The sequence below is a fragment of the Rhinoderma darwinii genome, chromosome 6 (assembly GCF_050947455.1).
Source record: "Rhinoderma darwinii isolate aRhiDar2 chromosome 6, aRhiDar2.hap1, whole genome shotgun sequence".
NCBI classification, from domain to species: Eukaryota; Metazoa; Chordata; class Amphibia; order Anura; family Rhinodermatidae; genus Rhinoderma; species Rhinoderma darwinii.
The window spans coordinates 111,246,699-111,263,258 of NC_134692.1; the positions used below are offsets into that span (position 1 = coordinate 111,246,699).

Consider the following 16,560-nt stretch of genomic DNA (forward strand, 5'->3'; position numbering starts at 1 on the left):
GCGAGAGAGCATCAGGGTATACCTACAAATTTAGGATATATGAAGGGAAGGACACCAGTGCTCAGCCCCCAGAATGCCCCCCCCCCCCTTACTGGGAGTTAATGCAAAAATTGTGTGGGATTTGGTGCACCCACTGCTGGACCAGGGTTACCACTTCTACCTGGATAATTTTTATACCAGCGTCCCACTCTTCAACTGCCTCGCTCCCAGAAGTCCTGCGGCATGCGGCACTGCTAGAAGAAATCTGAGAGGCCTCCCTAAGACTCTGCAGGGCAAACACTCAGAAGGGGTGAGAGCAGCGCACATTCTAGCAGCAACATATTGTGTGTCAAGTACAAGGACAAGAGAGATGTCACACCAGTACCCATGTACCAGGACGAGGTACCAGTACAGAGACCCCCAAACCAGACTGCATCCTGGACTACAATAGGTACATGGGTGGGGTGGACTTGTCAGATCAAGTCCTGAAGCTCTACAGCGCCATGCGGTGTGGTATAAGAAGCTGGCCGGGCACATCATACAAATGGCATTGTACAACGCGTACGTGCTACATTGATGTACAGACCAGACGGGAACTTTCCTGGAATTTCAAGAGGTGGTTATCAAGAAACTAATTTTTAGGGACCAAGAAGGGGGGGCACCCAGTACTTCTGGAAGCGATGCCACACGCATCGTACCAGGGCAACACTTTCCAGGAGAATTTCCCCAAACTGGCAAGAAAGGAAAAAGTCAAAAGAGGTACAAAGTCTGCTATAAGAGGGGGATAAGGAAGGACATAATATATCAATGTGACACGTGTCCCGAAAAACTAAGGCTCCGTATGAAAGAGTGCTTCAAAATGTATCATACGTCCCTTGATTTTTAATCTACCCCAGTTTTACTTACCCTGATGTACTCCGCACAGCTTATCCCCCCTCGTCTTTCCCCTTTGAGCCCTGTTGCGTGCCTAGGCAGCTGATTACAGCCACATGTAGGGTATTGACGTACCCATGAGAACCCACATTACAGTTTATGGGGTGTATGTCTCCGGTCAAAATGCTCACTACACCTCTAGATGAATGTCTTATGGGGTGTAGTTTTTAAAATGGGGTCACTTCTCAGGGGTTTCAACTGTACTGGTACCTCAGGGGCTTCTGCATACATGACTTTGCACCAAAAAATCCCCAGTAGGCCAAATGGTGGTCCTTTCCTTCTGAGCCCTCCCATGGGCCCAAACGGCCGTTTATCACCACAAATGGGGTACTGCCGACTCATGACAAATTGGGCAACAGAATGGGGTATTTTATTTCTTGTGAAAATTAGACATTTTCAGCCAAAACGACATATTATTGGAAAAAATTATTTTGTTTTAATTCCCAGCCCAATTCAAATATGTTCTGTGAAAAAACTGAGGGGTCAAAATGGTCACAACACCCATAAATGAATTCCTTGAGGGGTGTAGTTTCCAAAATGGGGTCACTTCTGGTGGGTTTCCATTGCTTTGATACCTTTGGGGCTCTGCAAATGCGACATGGCACCCGAAAACCAATCCAGCAAAATCTGGACTCCAACAAGCACATAGCACTCCTTTGCTTCTGAGCCCTCCCATGGGCCCAAATAGCAGTTTATCACCACAAATGGGGTATTGCCGCACTAAGGACAAATTGGGCAACAAAATGGGGTATTTTGTTCCCTGTGAAAATAAGACATTTTGATCAAAAATGCCATCTTATTGGAAAAGATGTCATTTTTTTTATTTCACAGACCAATTCAAATAGGTGCTGTGAAAAAACTGTGGGGTCAAAATGATAACAACAACCATAAATGGGGTCACTTCTGGTGGGTTTCCATTGCTTTGATACCTCTGGGGCTCTGCAAATGCGACATGGCACCCGAAAGCCAATCCAGCAAAATCTGGACTCCAAAGAACAAATAGCGCTCCTTTCTTTCTGAGCCCTCCCATGGGCCTAAACGGCAGTTTATCACCACAAATAGGGTATTGCTGCACTCAGGACAAATTGGGCAACAAAATGGAGTATTTTATTTTTTGTGAAAATAAGAAATTTTGAGCTAAAACGATATATTATTGGAAAAAAAAATTTTTTACATTTTCTAAATTCCCAGCCCTATTCCAATAAGTTCTGTGAAGAAACTATCGGGTCTAAATAGTCATATTACCCATAAATGAATTGTTTGAAGGGTGTAGTTTCCAAAATGGGGTCACTTCTGGTGGATTTCCATTGCTTTGATACCTCTGGGGCTCTGCAAATGCGACATGGCACCCGAAAACCAATCCAGCAAAATCTGGACTCCAACAAACACATAGCGCTCCTTTCCATCTGAGCCCTCCCATGGGCTCAAACGGCAGTTTATCACCACAAATGGGGTATTGCTGCACTCAGGACAAATTGGGCAAATAGGAAATTTTGATCATAAATTACATCTTATTGGAAAAAATGTCATTTTTTAAATTTCACAGCCCAATTAAAATAGGTGCTGTGAAAAAACTGTGTGGTCAAAATGATAACAACAATCATAAATGAATTCCTTGAGGGGTGTAGTTTCCAAGATGGCGTCACTATTGGGGGGTTCCTACTGTTTTGACACCTCAACACCTGGCATGCTGCCTAAAATATATTTTAATAAAAAATGCACAAGGTCCTTCTTTACTTCTGGGGCTTGTGTTTTAGTCCACGAGCGCACTAGAGCCACATGTGGGACATTTCTAAAAACTGATGTACTCCGCACGGGTTACATATACACTGATGTACTCCGCACGAGTTACATATACACTGGTGTACTCCTCACAGCTTACATATACACTGATGTACTCCTCACAACTTACATATACCCTGATGTACTCCGCCCAGCTTACATATACCTTGATGTACTCCTCACAGCTTACATATACCCTGATGTACTCCTCACAGTTTACATATACCCTGATGTACTCCGCGCAGCTTACATATACCCTGATGTACTCCGCACAGCTTACATATACCCTGATGTACTCTGCACAGCTTACATATGCCCCACTTTATAAGCTGAAATACCACGCAATAATAGTATTAATTCATATACGTTAAATGGAATAAAACTGGGTATTTATTGAGAAAAGTTGAATCTATGTGTCCAAATAGCAGATTATGACCACATATGTGGTACTGACTTACTCGGGAGAAATTGCGTGACAAATTTTGGGGTGTCTTTTGTCCTGTATTCCTTGTAAAATGATTTAATTTAATTCCTTGAAGTTGCTTTACAAATGTTGGCATGCTTTTTCTCCTTTATTTGATGAGAAAAGGAAACATTTTGAGCTAAAGCTATGTCTTAGTGGAAAAAATGTAATTTTTCATTTTTACTGCCCAATTCTAATACAATCTATGGAACACCTGTGGGTTCAAAATGCTCACTACAGCCCTAGATGAATTCCTTGAGGGGTGTAGTTTCTAAAATGGGATCTTTTTTGAGGTGTTTCCTTTGTTTTGGCACCACAAGACCTCTTCTAATCCGACATGAAGCCTAAAATTTAATCTAATAAATGCTCCTGAGGCCTGTGTTTCTGTCCAGTAGCACACTTGGGCCACATGTGCGATATTTCTAAAAACTGCAGAATCTGGGCAATAAATATTGAGCTGCGTTTCTCTGGTAAAACCTTCTGTGTTACAGAAAATTTTTATTTCTGCAAACAAAAATAAAAAATGCAATTTGTGAATTTCACCTCCACTTTGCTTAAATTCCAGTGAACCGCCTAAAGGGTTAAGAACCTTTGTGAATGCTGTTTTGAGTACTTTAAGGGGTGTAGTTTTTAAAATGGGGTGATTTATGGGGGTGTCCCAAAATATAGGCCCCTAAAAGCTACTTCAGATCTGAACTGGACCCTATAAAAATAGGGTTTTTATTTTCTTAAAAATATGAGAAATTGCTGCTAAAGTTCTAAGCCTTGTAACATTCTAGAAAAATATATGAATGTTCAAAAAACAATGCCAACATAAAGTAGATATATGGGAAATGTTAACTAGCAACTATTTAATGTGGTATTACTATATGTCTTACAAGCGTATAGATTCAAATTTAGAAAAATTATCATTTTTGCAATTTCTCTCAAAATGTTGCTGTTTTTATTTATCGACCAAATTGTACCCCTGACATAAAGTACTATTTGTCACGAGAAAAAAAAATCTCAGAATCGCTTGGCTAGGTGAAAGCAAAACAAATAAAATTAATTATATAATTAAATGAATGTGAGTCACTTAGAAAACTTTATTAAAATGACTGCCAATGAAAAGCAGTCATGCACTGAGATGAACCGATGCTTTAAAATAGACCATTAATCTTTATTGTTAAAAAGAAAATCTGATATAGATACATTATTATATTAGATATATTGTTATAATATATGGAGAATTTTTTTATTTATTTTTTATTTTTATTAATGCGTCAACTTGTGCTTTCCCTTTGCGATCTGTAAAATGCATGGTGGCACGGGAGAGCATGCAAAAAATGGCGGCACAGTGATAGATTTGGCGGTCGCATGATACCGTGTATCACATGACACTGCATTCACAGCGTCCCCTGCATGCGCATGCATGTGCAAGCGCCGTACAAGAAATAGCTTGTATATGCCAAAAAAGTTGAATACGTCTGCAACAGACTGATATTAAAATAATAGAATACCATGCGCTATACTTTTTTTTTGTATACAGCTGTATTAACAAGTGCAGTTGACTACACTTTTCAGTACAGTTGGAGCTGCGGGTCCAGATGTATCTCAACATTTTTAGCAGACAGCATTGATTGGGTGTGTACATGCATTTACTACATTTAAATATACTGTGATAATAAACCAAAACTAATTTCAAACCTGTAATAAAGGCCGTATCCTTGAGGAAGTTATTCAATGATGCAGAAAATGCCATCTTCTTCCCAAGCTGTTTGGTGATGTTTCCTAAGAATATGATGGGGCTGCCATGCTTGCTTAACTTCAGTTCTGCCACAGCAGAATATCGCTGTTCTCCACCCACTGTCTGCAAATCTGTCATTCCCTGCAAATCATTTTTCAAACTCGTCATTGTTCGGTGACTCGTCATTTACTCAATAATAATAATAATACATAACCACCCTGTTTTATGTCTATTAAGGATTCTAATTATTAAAAACGAAAAAAGTTCCGATTTTTTTCAGAAACAGCGCATTCCTGTCCATGGGCTGAGTCTGGTATTGCAGCTCAGCTTCATCAAGTGAATAGGGCTGAGATGCAATGCAAAACACAGCCTACTAACAGAAATGGAACTGTTTCTGGAAAAAAAATAGATACTTTTTTCTAATCTCAGACAATTCCTTTAGAGGTGTATTCCGAAAATAATAAATGATCACCTATCCACCGGATAGGTGATAATTTTTTTTATCACTGGGGTTCCCACTGCTGGTACCCCCACGATTGTAAGAACGGGGTCCAGATCGCTCAGATCCTCCTCACTGCTCGACCGCAGCGAAGAGGACATTTAATGGAGTGGCAGTCGAGCATGCACGCTGTCGCTGCATTTAAAATATATGAGAATGATGGAAACAGCCAAGTAGAGCGCTCGGCTGTTTCCGTCATTCTCGCAGACAGCGAGTGGAGCAGCGGGCGCATACTCAACCGCCGGTCCATTCAAGCCGCTCCTCACTGCGGGGGTTGCAGTGAGGAGGATCTGGGGGTTCTAGACCCCCATTCTCACGATTGGTGGAGTCCCAGCAACGATCGGATAATTATCACCTATCCTGTGAATATAGTAGGTGATAATTTATGATTTTGTAAATATCCCTATACCTAAATATGCACTTATACGCACAATATTTTGTGCATTTTATATTTGGTTTCTCTCTCACATATAAATACTTAGTACCTTATTTATTAATATTGTTAAAACTTCTGTATTTATTTAATTTTGCATTGTGATTATTATCCAAATATTTTCGGGTAACTTTGTATAACCCATGTTTTATCAAGTTTGTTTTAGTATGTCAAACATTTTTGTCGTTATGTTCTGCTTGTGCCACGATTTCATTCATAAACACTTATACACTTATGCACAGCGCCTCTGTATTACTAATTTGAAAAGATATACCATTGATATAAACATCAGCAAACTGCAGAAACACTGTAAGGCCATATTCACACGAAAGTTGTATACGTCCGTGTGCTGTCAGTGAATACAACGGGCAGCAGACGGACCTATGCAACTCAATGGGGCTATTCAGACATCAGTGATTTTCACATGGCATGTTTCCATTGTATCAAACTCACTGCATGTCCTATTCTGGCGCGTTTTTGCGGATCACGCACCCATTGAAGTCAATAGGTGTGTCAAAATCACAGACAGCACAAGGACGTAATTTGAGTTCTGTTTGTGATTCACGCACCAGTTGCTAAAGAAATGCAGAGAAAAAAATAAATAAAAAAAAGGTGCACCAACACTGACTTAAAAAACGTAAGTCACACAGAACACACGTTGATGGCACACGGAACGGTAATGCAGGAGAAACGCAGCGTTTTTTGCAGACTGCCTCGGGCTGAGTTTACACGATGCGGATTTGACATGCATTTTCATAGCAGATTTTTCACATTGCAATGTTAGGCCTTATTTACACGAGCGTATTTCATGTCCGTGATACGCGTGTGAAAATCACACACGTCGCACGGACCTATGTAAGTCAATGGGGCCATTCAGACATTCCGTGTTTTTCACGCAGCGTGTGTCCACTGCGTGAAACTCACTGGATGTCTTATACTTGAGCGTTTTTTGCGCATCACGCACCCATTGAAGTCAATGGGTGCGTGAAAATCACGGACATCACACGGACGCACATCCGTGTGCTGTGCGTAATTCGCGCAACAGTTGCTCAAGAAACGAAGAGAAAAAGAAAACCACTTCCTTCATTTCATTTTGCATACGTCAAAACCACGTGACATAAGGCTGCCATACGCACAAAAATAACGCAGACGCGCACCAAACACTGATGACACACGGAACTGGAACGCGCGCAAAATGCTGCATTTTTTACAAGCGCGAAGCGGACACGTTCGTGACAATTAGGCCTAAAAGAGTTAGATCTGTGTCAAATCCGCAACAAGTCTGCGAAAAGTCTGCAATGTGTGAACTCAGCCTCAATAGGATTACAGAAAAAAAACAAACATTTTTAATACTTGTAAAAATTTGCTTGCCACATTAAATGGGTATTCCCATCTTAAGCATTCATGGCATATCCCGAGGATATGCTATATATGCCTGATAGGTGTGGGTCCCACTTCTCAGACCCTCAGCTATTGGGAGAATTGTCCCATGATCCCCGTTTGCTGATTCACGGCCGAGACAGTCTCTATAGAGTTAAATGGACGGGTTTTCAACGCTGTTTACTCGGCTCTTCTGTAACTCCCATATCCTTTGGATATGTCAAAAATGTTTAAGATGGGAAAACCCCTTAAAGAGGCTCTGTCACCAGATTTTGCAACCCCTATCTCCTATTGCAGCAGATCGGCGCTGCAATGTAGATAAGAGTAAAGTTTTTGTTTTTTTTTAAACGAGCATTTTTGGCCAAGTTATGACCATTTTTATATTTATGCAAATGAGGCTTTCTAAAGTACAACTGGGCATGTTTAAAGTAAAAGTACAACTGGGCGTGTATTATGTGCGTACATCGGGGCGTTTTTACTTCTTTTACTAGCTGGGCATTGTGAATGGGAGTGTATGATGCTGACGAATCAGCATCATCCACTTCTCTTCGTTAACACCCAGCTTCTGGCAGTGCACAGACACAGCGTGTTCTAGAGAGATCACGCTGTGACGTCACTCACTTCCTGCCCCAGGTCCTGCATCGTGTCGGACGAGCGAGGACACATCGGCACCAGAGGCTACATTTGATTCTGCAGCAGCATCAGCATTTGCAGGTAAGTAGCTACATCGACTTACCTGCAAACGCTGATGCTGCTGCAGAATCAAATGTAGCCTCTGCTGCCGATGTGTCCTCGCTCGTCCGACACGATGCAGGACCTGGGGCAGGAAGTGAGTGACGTCACAGCGTGATCTCTCGAGAACACGCTGTGTCTGTGCACTGCCAGAAGCTGGGTGTTAACGAAGAGAAGTGGATGATGCTGATTCGTCAGCATCATACACTCCCATTCACAACACCCAGCTAGTAAAAGAAGTAAAAACGCCCAGATGTACATACACAATACACGCCCAGATGTACACACACAATACACGCCCAGATGTACATACACAATACACGCCCAGTTGTACATAACGTTAAACACGCCCAGTTTTACTTTAGAAAGCCTCATTTGCATAAATATAAAAATGGTCATAACTTGGCCAAAAATGCTCGTTTTTAAAAAAAAAAAAACGTTACTCTTATCTACATTGCAGCGCCGATCTGCTGCAATAGGAGATAAGGGTTGCAAAATCTGGTGACAGAGCCTCTTTAATGTACAGTATATCAGCTGTCCTTGCATTGACTTCTTGAGCTTGTGGAGGGCTTGTGGTTTACACGTGATCCAATCATATCAGGCAGGGGGGGGGGGAATCTGTAGCCTGCGTCGATGAAGACACAGGAGGTGAAATTCAGATAGCTGTAAGGCCTGATTTACATGAGCGTGTGCGTTTTGCGAACGCAAAAAACGCTGTGTTTTGCGTGCGCAAAAGGCACTTAACAGCTCCGTGTGTCATCAGTGTATGATGCACGGCTGCGAGATTTTCTCGCAGCCGCCATCATTATGAAACTCAGTTTGGATATTTGTAAACAGAAAAGCACGTGGTGCTTTTCTGTTTACATTCAGCGTTTGACAGCTGTTGCGCGAATCACGCAGTTCGCACGGAAGTGCTTCCGTGCGGCATGCGTGGTTTTCACGCACCCATTGACTTCAATGGGTGCGTGATTCGCGAACAGCGAACAAAGATAGGACATGTCGTGAGTTTTACGCAACGCACTCGCGCTGCGCAAAATTCACGCACTGTCTGCACTGCCCCATAGACTAATATAGGTGCGTACGACACGCGTGAAAAGCACGCGCGTATATTACGCTCGTGTAAATGATGCCTAACCTTGACTACATAGCTGCATGGACTAAAGGGCGTCTAATTATATCAGCAATAGGATTAAAAAATAGTGAACTATCTTCAACTGCTAGTTGCAGATAAACAAACAATATTTCTAGAGACCCAGTTTAGGGCCTGTTCACATCACCGTTGCCCCTCCATTGAGGGGTTCCGTCAGAGGTTTCCGTTGGGTTAATCCCTCAACGGAAAGGCAAACAGAAACCTCAGCTTCCGTTTCCCTCACCATTGAACTCAATGGTGACAGAAACCTAGCTAATGATTTCCGTCTGTCACTGTTGTGACAGGGTTCCGTTGTTCTTGATGGAACCAATGGTGCAGTCGACTGCGCTATTGACTCCATCAAAACGACGGAACCCTGTCACAACGGTGACAGACGGAAACCATTAGCTAGGTTTCCGTCACCATTGAGTTCAAGGTTGAGGGAAACGGAAGCTGAGGTTTCTGCTTGCTTTCTGCTGAGGAATTAACCCAACGGAAACCTCCATCGGAACTCCTCAATGGAACACAGACGGTGATGTGAACACAGCCTTATTTCAGTTTTGTAATAAAAATGTAAATGAATACTTTAATGTAATAGATCTCCTTGTCGTCAACAATTAGTTCCAAGTGTCCATTCCTAGAATTTCTCGATGATTCAATTCTTCCTGTTAGCAATTTAAAAAAAAAAAACAGATTTTAAGAATAGCAATCAATATCCATTACCAAGATATGGCTTATGTAATGTGAATATATCTAAATTATAGATACAGTTGTAGCTACAAATAAATCCCATTTTTATTCTGGTTCCATTCTCGTCAGTATTAAGGTGGAAATCATTCTTCCTTCTGCCTTCCAAACACGGAAATATCCTAGAAGGGGCAACAACAGAAGCACTCTTGGAAACAAAATAAAAGATCCCTATTAGGCCTTATTCACACGAACGTGTTTAACGTCCGTGATACGCGCGTGAAAATCACGCGCATCGCACGGACCTATGTTAGTCAATGGGGACGTTCAGACAGTCCGTGATTTTCCCACAGCGTATGTCCGCTGCGTAAAACTCACAACATATCCTATACTTGGCAGTTTTTCGCGCATCACGCACCCATTGAAGTCAATGGGTGCGTGAAAATCACGTGCAGAACACGGAGGCACTTTCGTGTGTCGCGTGTGATTCGTGCAACAGTAGATAAAGAAATGAAGGAAAAAATGAAAGCACATCCTTCATTTCTATTTCTATACAGCAAAACGCGTGTCATAAGGATGGCATTTTCGTGAAAATCAAGCAGCCACGCACACCATTCACTGATGACACACGGAACTTCAACGCGTGCAAAACCCTGCGTTTTTTTGCGCGTGCAAAACGCACATGTTCGTGTGAATAAGCCCTAACACTAGTAAGAATCTAGCCTAAACTGGCATCTAAAAAAATCATGGGGCCCTTATATTCTGAAATTTAGGAGTCAATGGTACCCAAACTATTTTTAGAGTTAGATCAGGACAGCAGTTTTCCATATGCCCTAATATGACTTAGATGACATACGTATAGAGGGGCTCCTGCTTAAGACCTTTTGGTATTAGAAGTTTCCTCTATAGACGAGTTAGCTTGATCAATTATTACACGGTGAAGCATTGTTTAGAATGGCATTCGTGTAATAGCATATTCCCCCTGTACTGTCGAAATGTGTGACCACCAGCAGCCAATTTATCTGGGGGTTATAGCAGCCAGACCTGCTGAAATCTGCTGATTTCTAGGGTACCTCTGATTTGTGGTGAAATGCCTGCGATCCACTTCAAATGTGTGGAATCTAAACCTCAACTCTTGTTAAATATTCTCTGATGGACTTTACAACAACAAGTAATGGGAGGAGGTCATCTCCGACAAGTGAGGCTAGCATTTCTACCTAATGGAAGACATGGCCGAGAGCATATTCACTTTAGGCTTTATTCAGACGAACGGGAAAAACGTCCGAGCAACGCGCGTGATTTGCACGCGCATTGAACGGACCTATATGTGTCTATGGGGCCGTGCTGAAATGTCCGTGATTTTTCCTCAGCGTGAGTCCGCTGAAAAAAAGTTACGACATGTCCGTTCTTTCGGCGTTTTGCGCGCATCACGCACCCATTGAAGTCAATGGGTGCGTGAAAACCACGCATGCCGCACGGAAGCACTTCCGTGCGAACTGCGTGATTCACGCAAGAGCTGTCAAAAGTATGAATGTAAACAGAAAAGCACCACGTGCTTTTCTGTTTACAAACATCCAAATGGAGTGTCTTTGAGTGTCTCGTTTTGACCGAGCCCGGCACAAAAATTTCCGCTACGCGACGTCAGGAGATAGTCACTGTCCAGGGTGCTGAAAGAGTTAAACTGTTTCAGCACCCTGGACAGTGACTTCCGATCACAATATACATGAACGTGTAAAAAAAAAAGAAGTTCTGACTTACCGATAACTGCCTGCTTCTTCCTCCAGGCTGACCTCCCGGGATGACAATTCAGTCCAAGTGACGGCTCCAGCCAATCGCAGGCCAAGCACAGGCTGCAGCAGTCACATGGACTGCCGCGTCATCCAGGGAGGTTGGGCCAGATGTCAAGAGAGGCGCGTCACCAAGGACGCGTCACCAAGGCAACAGCCGGGAGGGAAGTTCTCGGTAAGTACGAAAGTTTTTTGTTTTTTTAACAGGTTGCTCGATATTGTGATCGGAATTCACTGTCGAGGGTGCTGAAAGAGTTAACTGCCGATCAGTTAACTCTTTCAGCACCCTGGACAGTGACTATTTACTGACGTCGACTAGCCTCAGGTCTATGATGGCGGCTGCGCGAAAATCACGCAGCCGCGCATCATACACGGATGACACACGGAGCTGTCAAGTGGTTTTTGCGCGCGCAAAACACCACGCTCGTGTGAATCCAGCCTTAAACCGCTGTGCAGAGATGTCCTTTTTTTTTTTTCCTTTTTTTACAAAAGTAGGGACAGCAGCGCATGATACTATTTAATTGAGCAATGCATCTCAAAACCACATGAAGACCAATGTCTCCACAATTTGTACTTTGAAATCCTCACCAACCTCCAGGACCTCTTTAGACACAACCCCATTTATATACCCATGTAAAATGTGTAGATACATAACTAGTAATGCATGTGTAGCTAATCACTTGTAGTTGAGGGAGTTCCCATTTGTAGTTGCAGCGTAGGTTCCCACCTCATAGAGGTCGCCTTGTCGTGGCAGGTGGGCTCACACAATTTAATCAAAATGTGCGTTAAGAACCTTCCTATTGTAAGTAGATTTAGCAGTAATGCATATTTATTTATATTTAGTGGCTTAGGTGCCATTAGTGTTTGCAGGTTGCGGTCGCCATTTTCTTTTGTGCTGTATATTTGCAGTCACAGGCATTCTTGCACCAGTATACACGTTTTGATTCATTTTGTTGGAATGTGCTGTTCACATTTTTGTGTTGTTTATGTGATTCATATATGTGGGGTTAGTGACTGCCTCCATTTTTTGATCTTGCGCTCCTCCCATTCTGCCTAAAGTGATTTTAATTAGTTTATTGCTGGTTCCTACCATCCCCAAGAATATGTAGGTTTAGTCCCAGTTCTGGGTGTATGTGCAGAGTAGGCTCCCACCTCATAGAGGTCGCCTTGTCGTGGCAGGTGGGCTCACACAATTTGATCAAAATGTGCACTAAGAACCTCCCTATTGTAAGTAGATTTAGCATTAATCCATATTTATTTATATTTAGTAGCTTAGGTGGCATTAGTGTTCGCAGAGTGCTGTCACCATTGTCTTGTGTGTTGTAGTTGAAAGACATACAGGGGCAGATTTATTAATATTGTCTAAAATAAAGACAATAAACCTAGAGGAGACAGTTGTGTGACAGATCTTAATAGACATGTCCAACGCTATTAGACACTATTTTCTAACTTACGCCACCTCTTCGTTGGCTAAATTTAGAACTTCGTTGGCTAACTAAGTGTATAGTAAGGCGCAAAACAGTAATAAATCTTGCCCACGGGATTTAAGCCAATTTTTTGGTGCAATTTGCACCAGAATTCTGGCACACAGTAGGAGATATTTTTAAGACTTGTGCAAAGAAAAAGTGAAGTTGTTGAACATGCCAACCAATCAGATTCCACCTCACATTTTTCAGTGGCCTTTTGGAAAATGAAAGCAGCAACCTCATTGGTTGCAGACATTTTGAAACATTTCCCTCACAGTGTTTTGCTCCCTGAAAAATGTGCACTGTAAAAGAGCCCACGTTTCTGTGAACATTCACCATGAGCTTTGTGACATAAGGACTTTAGGACTTTAGGGTTTTTGTCTCTTTGCAACTTCCTATAGATTGTACAGTTTATCCTCCACTTCTGCTTCTCCTCCACTTTCCTTTCTTCTATTTCTATACAAATCTTTCCATTCTACTTTCCCAGTCATCAGGATATGCTGATTATATAGGTATCATAGATGTTGTAATGCATATTAATTTTGGGCCTCATTACATACCATCCATTTGGATCTTCTTTTTTGGATGTAAAAGCTTTAGCCTGAATTTCCTATGTGGGATGTTATAATATAAGTCAATACCAACATCCCTTTTAATCTCCGATTTTGGCGTTCCCAGGAAAAAGTGTAGAGTTGCTTCATTCGGTAACCAACCATCTTTCTGGAAAATAAAAAGAAGAAAAGAATAACGGAGTGTGATTCAATAGGAAAACAGAACATACTAACATCCATCTTTATCCTGTAGTGTTACACTGCAGCAGTTATGCAAGTTATTTATCAATAAGATTACATTATGGTAATATAGGAGCTCCATTTTACCATACCTTCCAACCGTCCCGGATTCAGCTGGACAGTCCCGGTTTCCGGGAGGTGTCCCGCTGTCCCGGGCGGCCGGTGGTATGTCCCAGTGTCAACTGTATCTGCATCCTCAGGATGCAGATACAGTTGAATCCTATGCTGAAGCAAGGAACCGGGAGCTCCTCCCCTCGTCAAGGACTCCCGAGAACATCACTTCTTTAAGCCCTTGACATCAGTGTCCATATATGAATCCCCTGCCATAGCGAGGCCGACACTCTGGCCAGGGAATCCGCTCCAAGAGGGAACCCCTGACGTCACTGTCTAGATATGGACAGTGACGTCAGGGGCTCCTCCTGGAGTGGAATCCCCTGCCAGAGTTTTTCCGACGCTCTGTCCGGGAATTCCGGTCCTAGGAAGAACCCCTGACATCACCATCCATATATGGACAGTGACGTCAGGGGTTACTACTAAAGCGAAATCCCATGCCAGAGCGTTGCCGACACTCTGGCTAAGAAGTCCGGCCCTAGAGGGAACCCCTGACTTAGCCATGACTAAGGACGCAGTCAGCATCAGAAACGCGTAGGCACCGCTCACACTGCTTCACTATCCCTCTATTTGTACTCTGGAAATAATTTTATTTCACCGCACTTGTTTTTATCTTTTTGTTAATAAAACTTGGAAGAAGTTTCCTATTTAAACAGACCAAAAGGACTCAACGCTGGATCCAATTTCTGCTTTTTTCCATGCCTGTACGTGTGCCGACACGGGGATCCGTGCGTGAACGATTCCATCTATCTACACAATAAGGTGAGCTGGAGGAACCCTCCCATTTTTTCTGGAACCCCTGATGTCACAGTCCATATATGGACAGTGACATTAGGGGCTCCTCCTGGAGCAGAGTACCCGGCCACAGCGTTGCCATCGCTCTGGCTGGGGATTCCGGTCCTAGAGGAACCCCTGACGTCACTCTCCATATATGGACAGTGACATCAGGGGCTACTCCTGGAGCAGAATCCCATGCCAGAGTGTTGCCAATGCTCTGGCTGGGGATTCCTTTCCTAGAGGGAACCCCTGACATCACTGTCCATATAGCTCCAAAAACGTCCCAAGAAGTGTCCTGCACTTCTTTTTCGAGGGCATTTTTTTCTGAACAGAAGGCCATTTTTCCCATTGATTTCAATGGGCAGATGTTTGGAGGCGTTCTGCTTCCGATTTTTCGGCCATTTTTCGGGCATTTACGCCGAAAACACTCTGTGTGAACATACCCTAAAGGTGTTGTGTGTGTACAGCAGAATAGAGATGAATGTTCCAAATATCTGCAGTTGTTGATGATGCTATCATTTCATACACTGTGTAGTTAAAATCAATCAATATGATAAGATCTCTGTGGGACTGTGTCACGCCACAATGTTATTGATCACAACTACTCTAATAATTTTGTGGTAATTGCTACTGGAAAAAGATCATAAAACACCTGTACCTGTGGAACATGGTTGTAGGACGCTTCAAGTAGATATTGATGTAGCCCCTTGTCATGCTTCTTTAACTTGAGCAATACTTTTCCTGGTCCAGACAAGGGGAATGGCAAGAGATTTTCCCCATCAGGGAAAGATAGTTCCAAACAGGGCTGCCAGCCCAACAGTTTAGATGCTGTGGAAATAAAAGCACATGCAAATTGACATTGGCTTATTTGTTGACACCATGCTAATTTTGTATATCTTCTGGTAAAGTCTATGGTTGCTTATGAGTGTATCGTTTACATCAGGTATTGACTGCAGAATTGTAAATGATTCCATCACCTGTATGGTCCCGGTAAATACTTTTCTTATGTCAGAGGTGGAAAAGATCTGGTTTCTCCCCACTGGATATTCATGGAATCTACTAATGCATGAAATGTACTTACAGGAACACTATAACATTATAAAGTGTATATAAGTGGGAAGGTTGCCTCTCACTTTAATCAATGATATAAATCACAAAACAATTGACAGTACTCGGGAGAAAAACTGACAAGCAGAAAATTATTAAAGAGATTTTTCAACACTCCCATTAGAGGAGTCTTGAATTCTATTGAGATCGGTGAGTTAGAGAAACATTAGCGCTCCCGCTTTGATTTCAATAGACAGATGAAGTCAGACTAGAAGAAATTACTCCTCTGAAACAATTGTTTGTCACCTGCTTGTTCTCAAAATCAGTGGGATGGGGATACCGGACGTTAGATCCCTACCAATGTCGCTTTTATGACGTCTGCTTGGAGTCAAGTAATGCTATACAGCATGGATTCCTTATATTGAATATGGAAACTAAAAAAGCAGGGTGGTACTTTGCAACGATTCTCATAAGGCCTTATTCACACGAACGTGTCCGTTTTGCAAGTTTAAAAAAAGCGTTTTCCTTGCGTTGCAGTTCCGTGAGACATCCGTGTACGCTACGCATCTGCGTTATTTACACGCGTATGTCTTTTGTATGTCACACGTTTTTTACGTCAGCAAAATAAACGGAAGGAGGTGTTTTTTTTTCCTCATCATTTCTTTAGCAACTGTTGCGTTAATCACGCACAGCACACGTATGACGTCCGTGTGCTGTCTGTTTAATTCACACACCCATAGACTTCAATGGGTGCGTGATGCGCAAAAAATGCACAAGTATAGGACATGCAGTGAGTTTCGCGCAGCGGACACACGCTGCGTGAAAACACTGAATGTCC

The 16,560-nt window shown here is 42.5% G+C and overlaps 1 protein-coding gene across 1 annotated transcript in view; it reads right to left on the bottom strand.

Annotated features, from left to right (window-relative positions):
* The window catches only part of LOC142655659 (uncharacterized), a 235,042-nt gene that overhangs the window by 209,205 nt on the left and 9,277 nt on the right, over positions 1-16,560 (bottom strand). Inside the window, exons 5-8 of the mRNA XM_075830110.1 lie at positions 15,334-15,503; positions 13,557-13,716; positions 9,642-9,721; positions 4,844-5,024 (exon numbers count right to left, since the gene is read on the bottom strand). Coding sequence (XP_075686225.1) covers positions 4,844-5,024; positions 9,642-9,721; positions 13,557-13,716; positions 15,334-15,503 — 591 coding nt within the window. The remainder of the gene's footprint in view (positions 1-4,843; positions 5,025-9,641; positions 9,722-13,556; positions 13,717-15,333; positions 15,504-16,560) is intronic.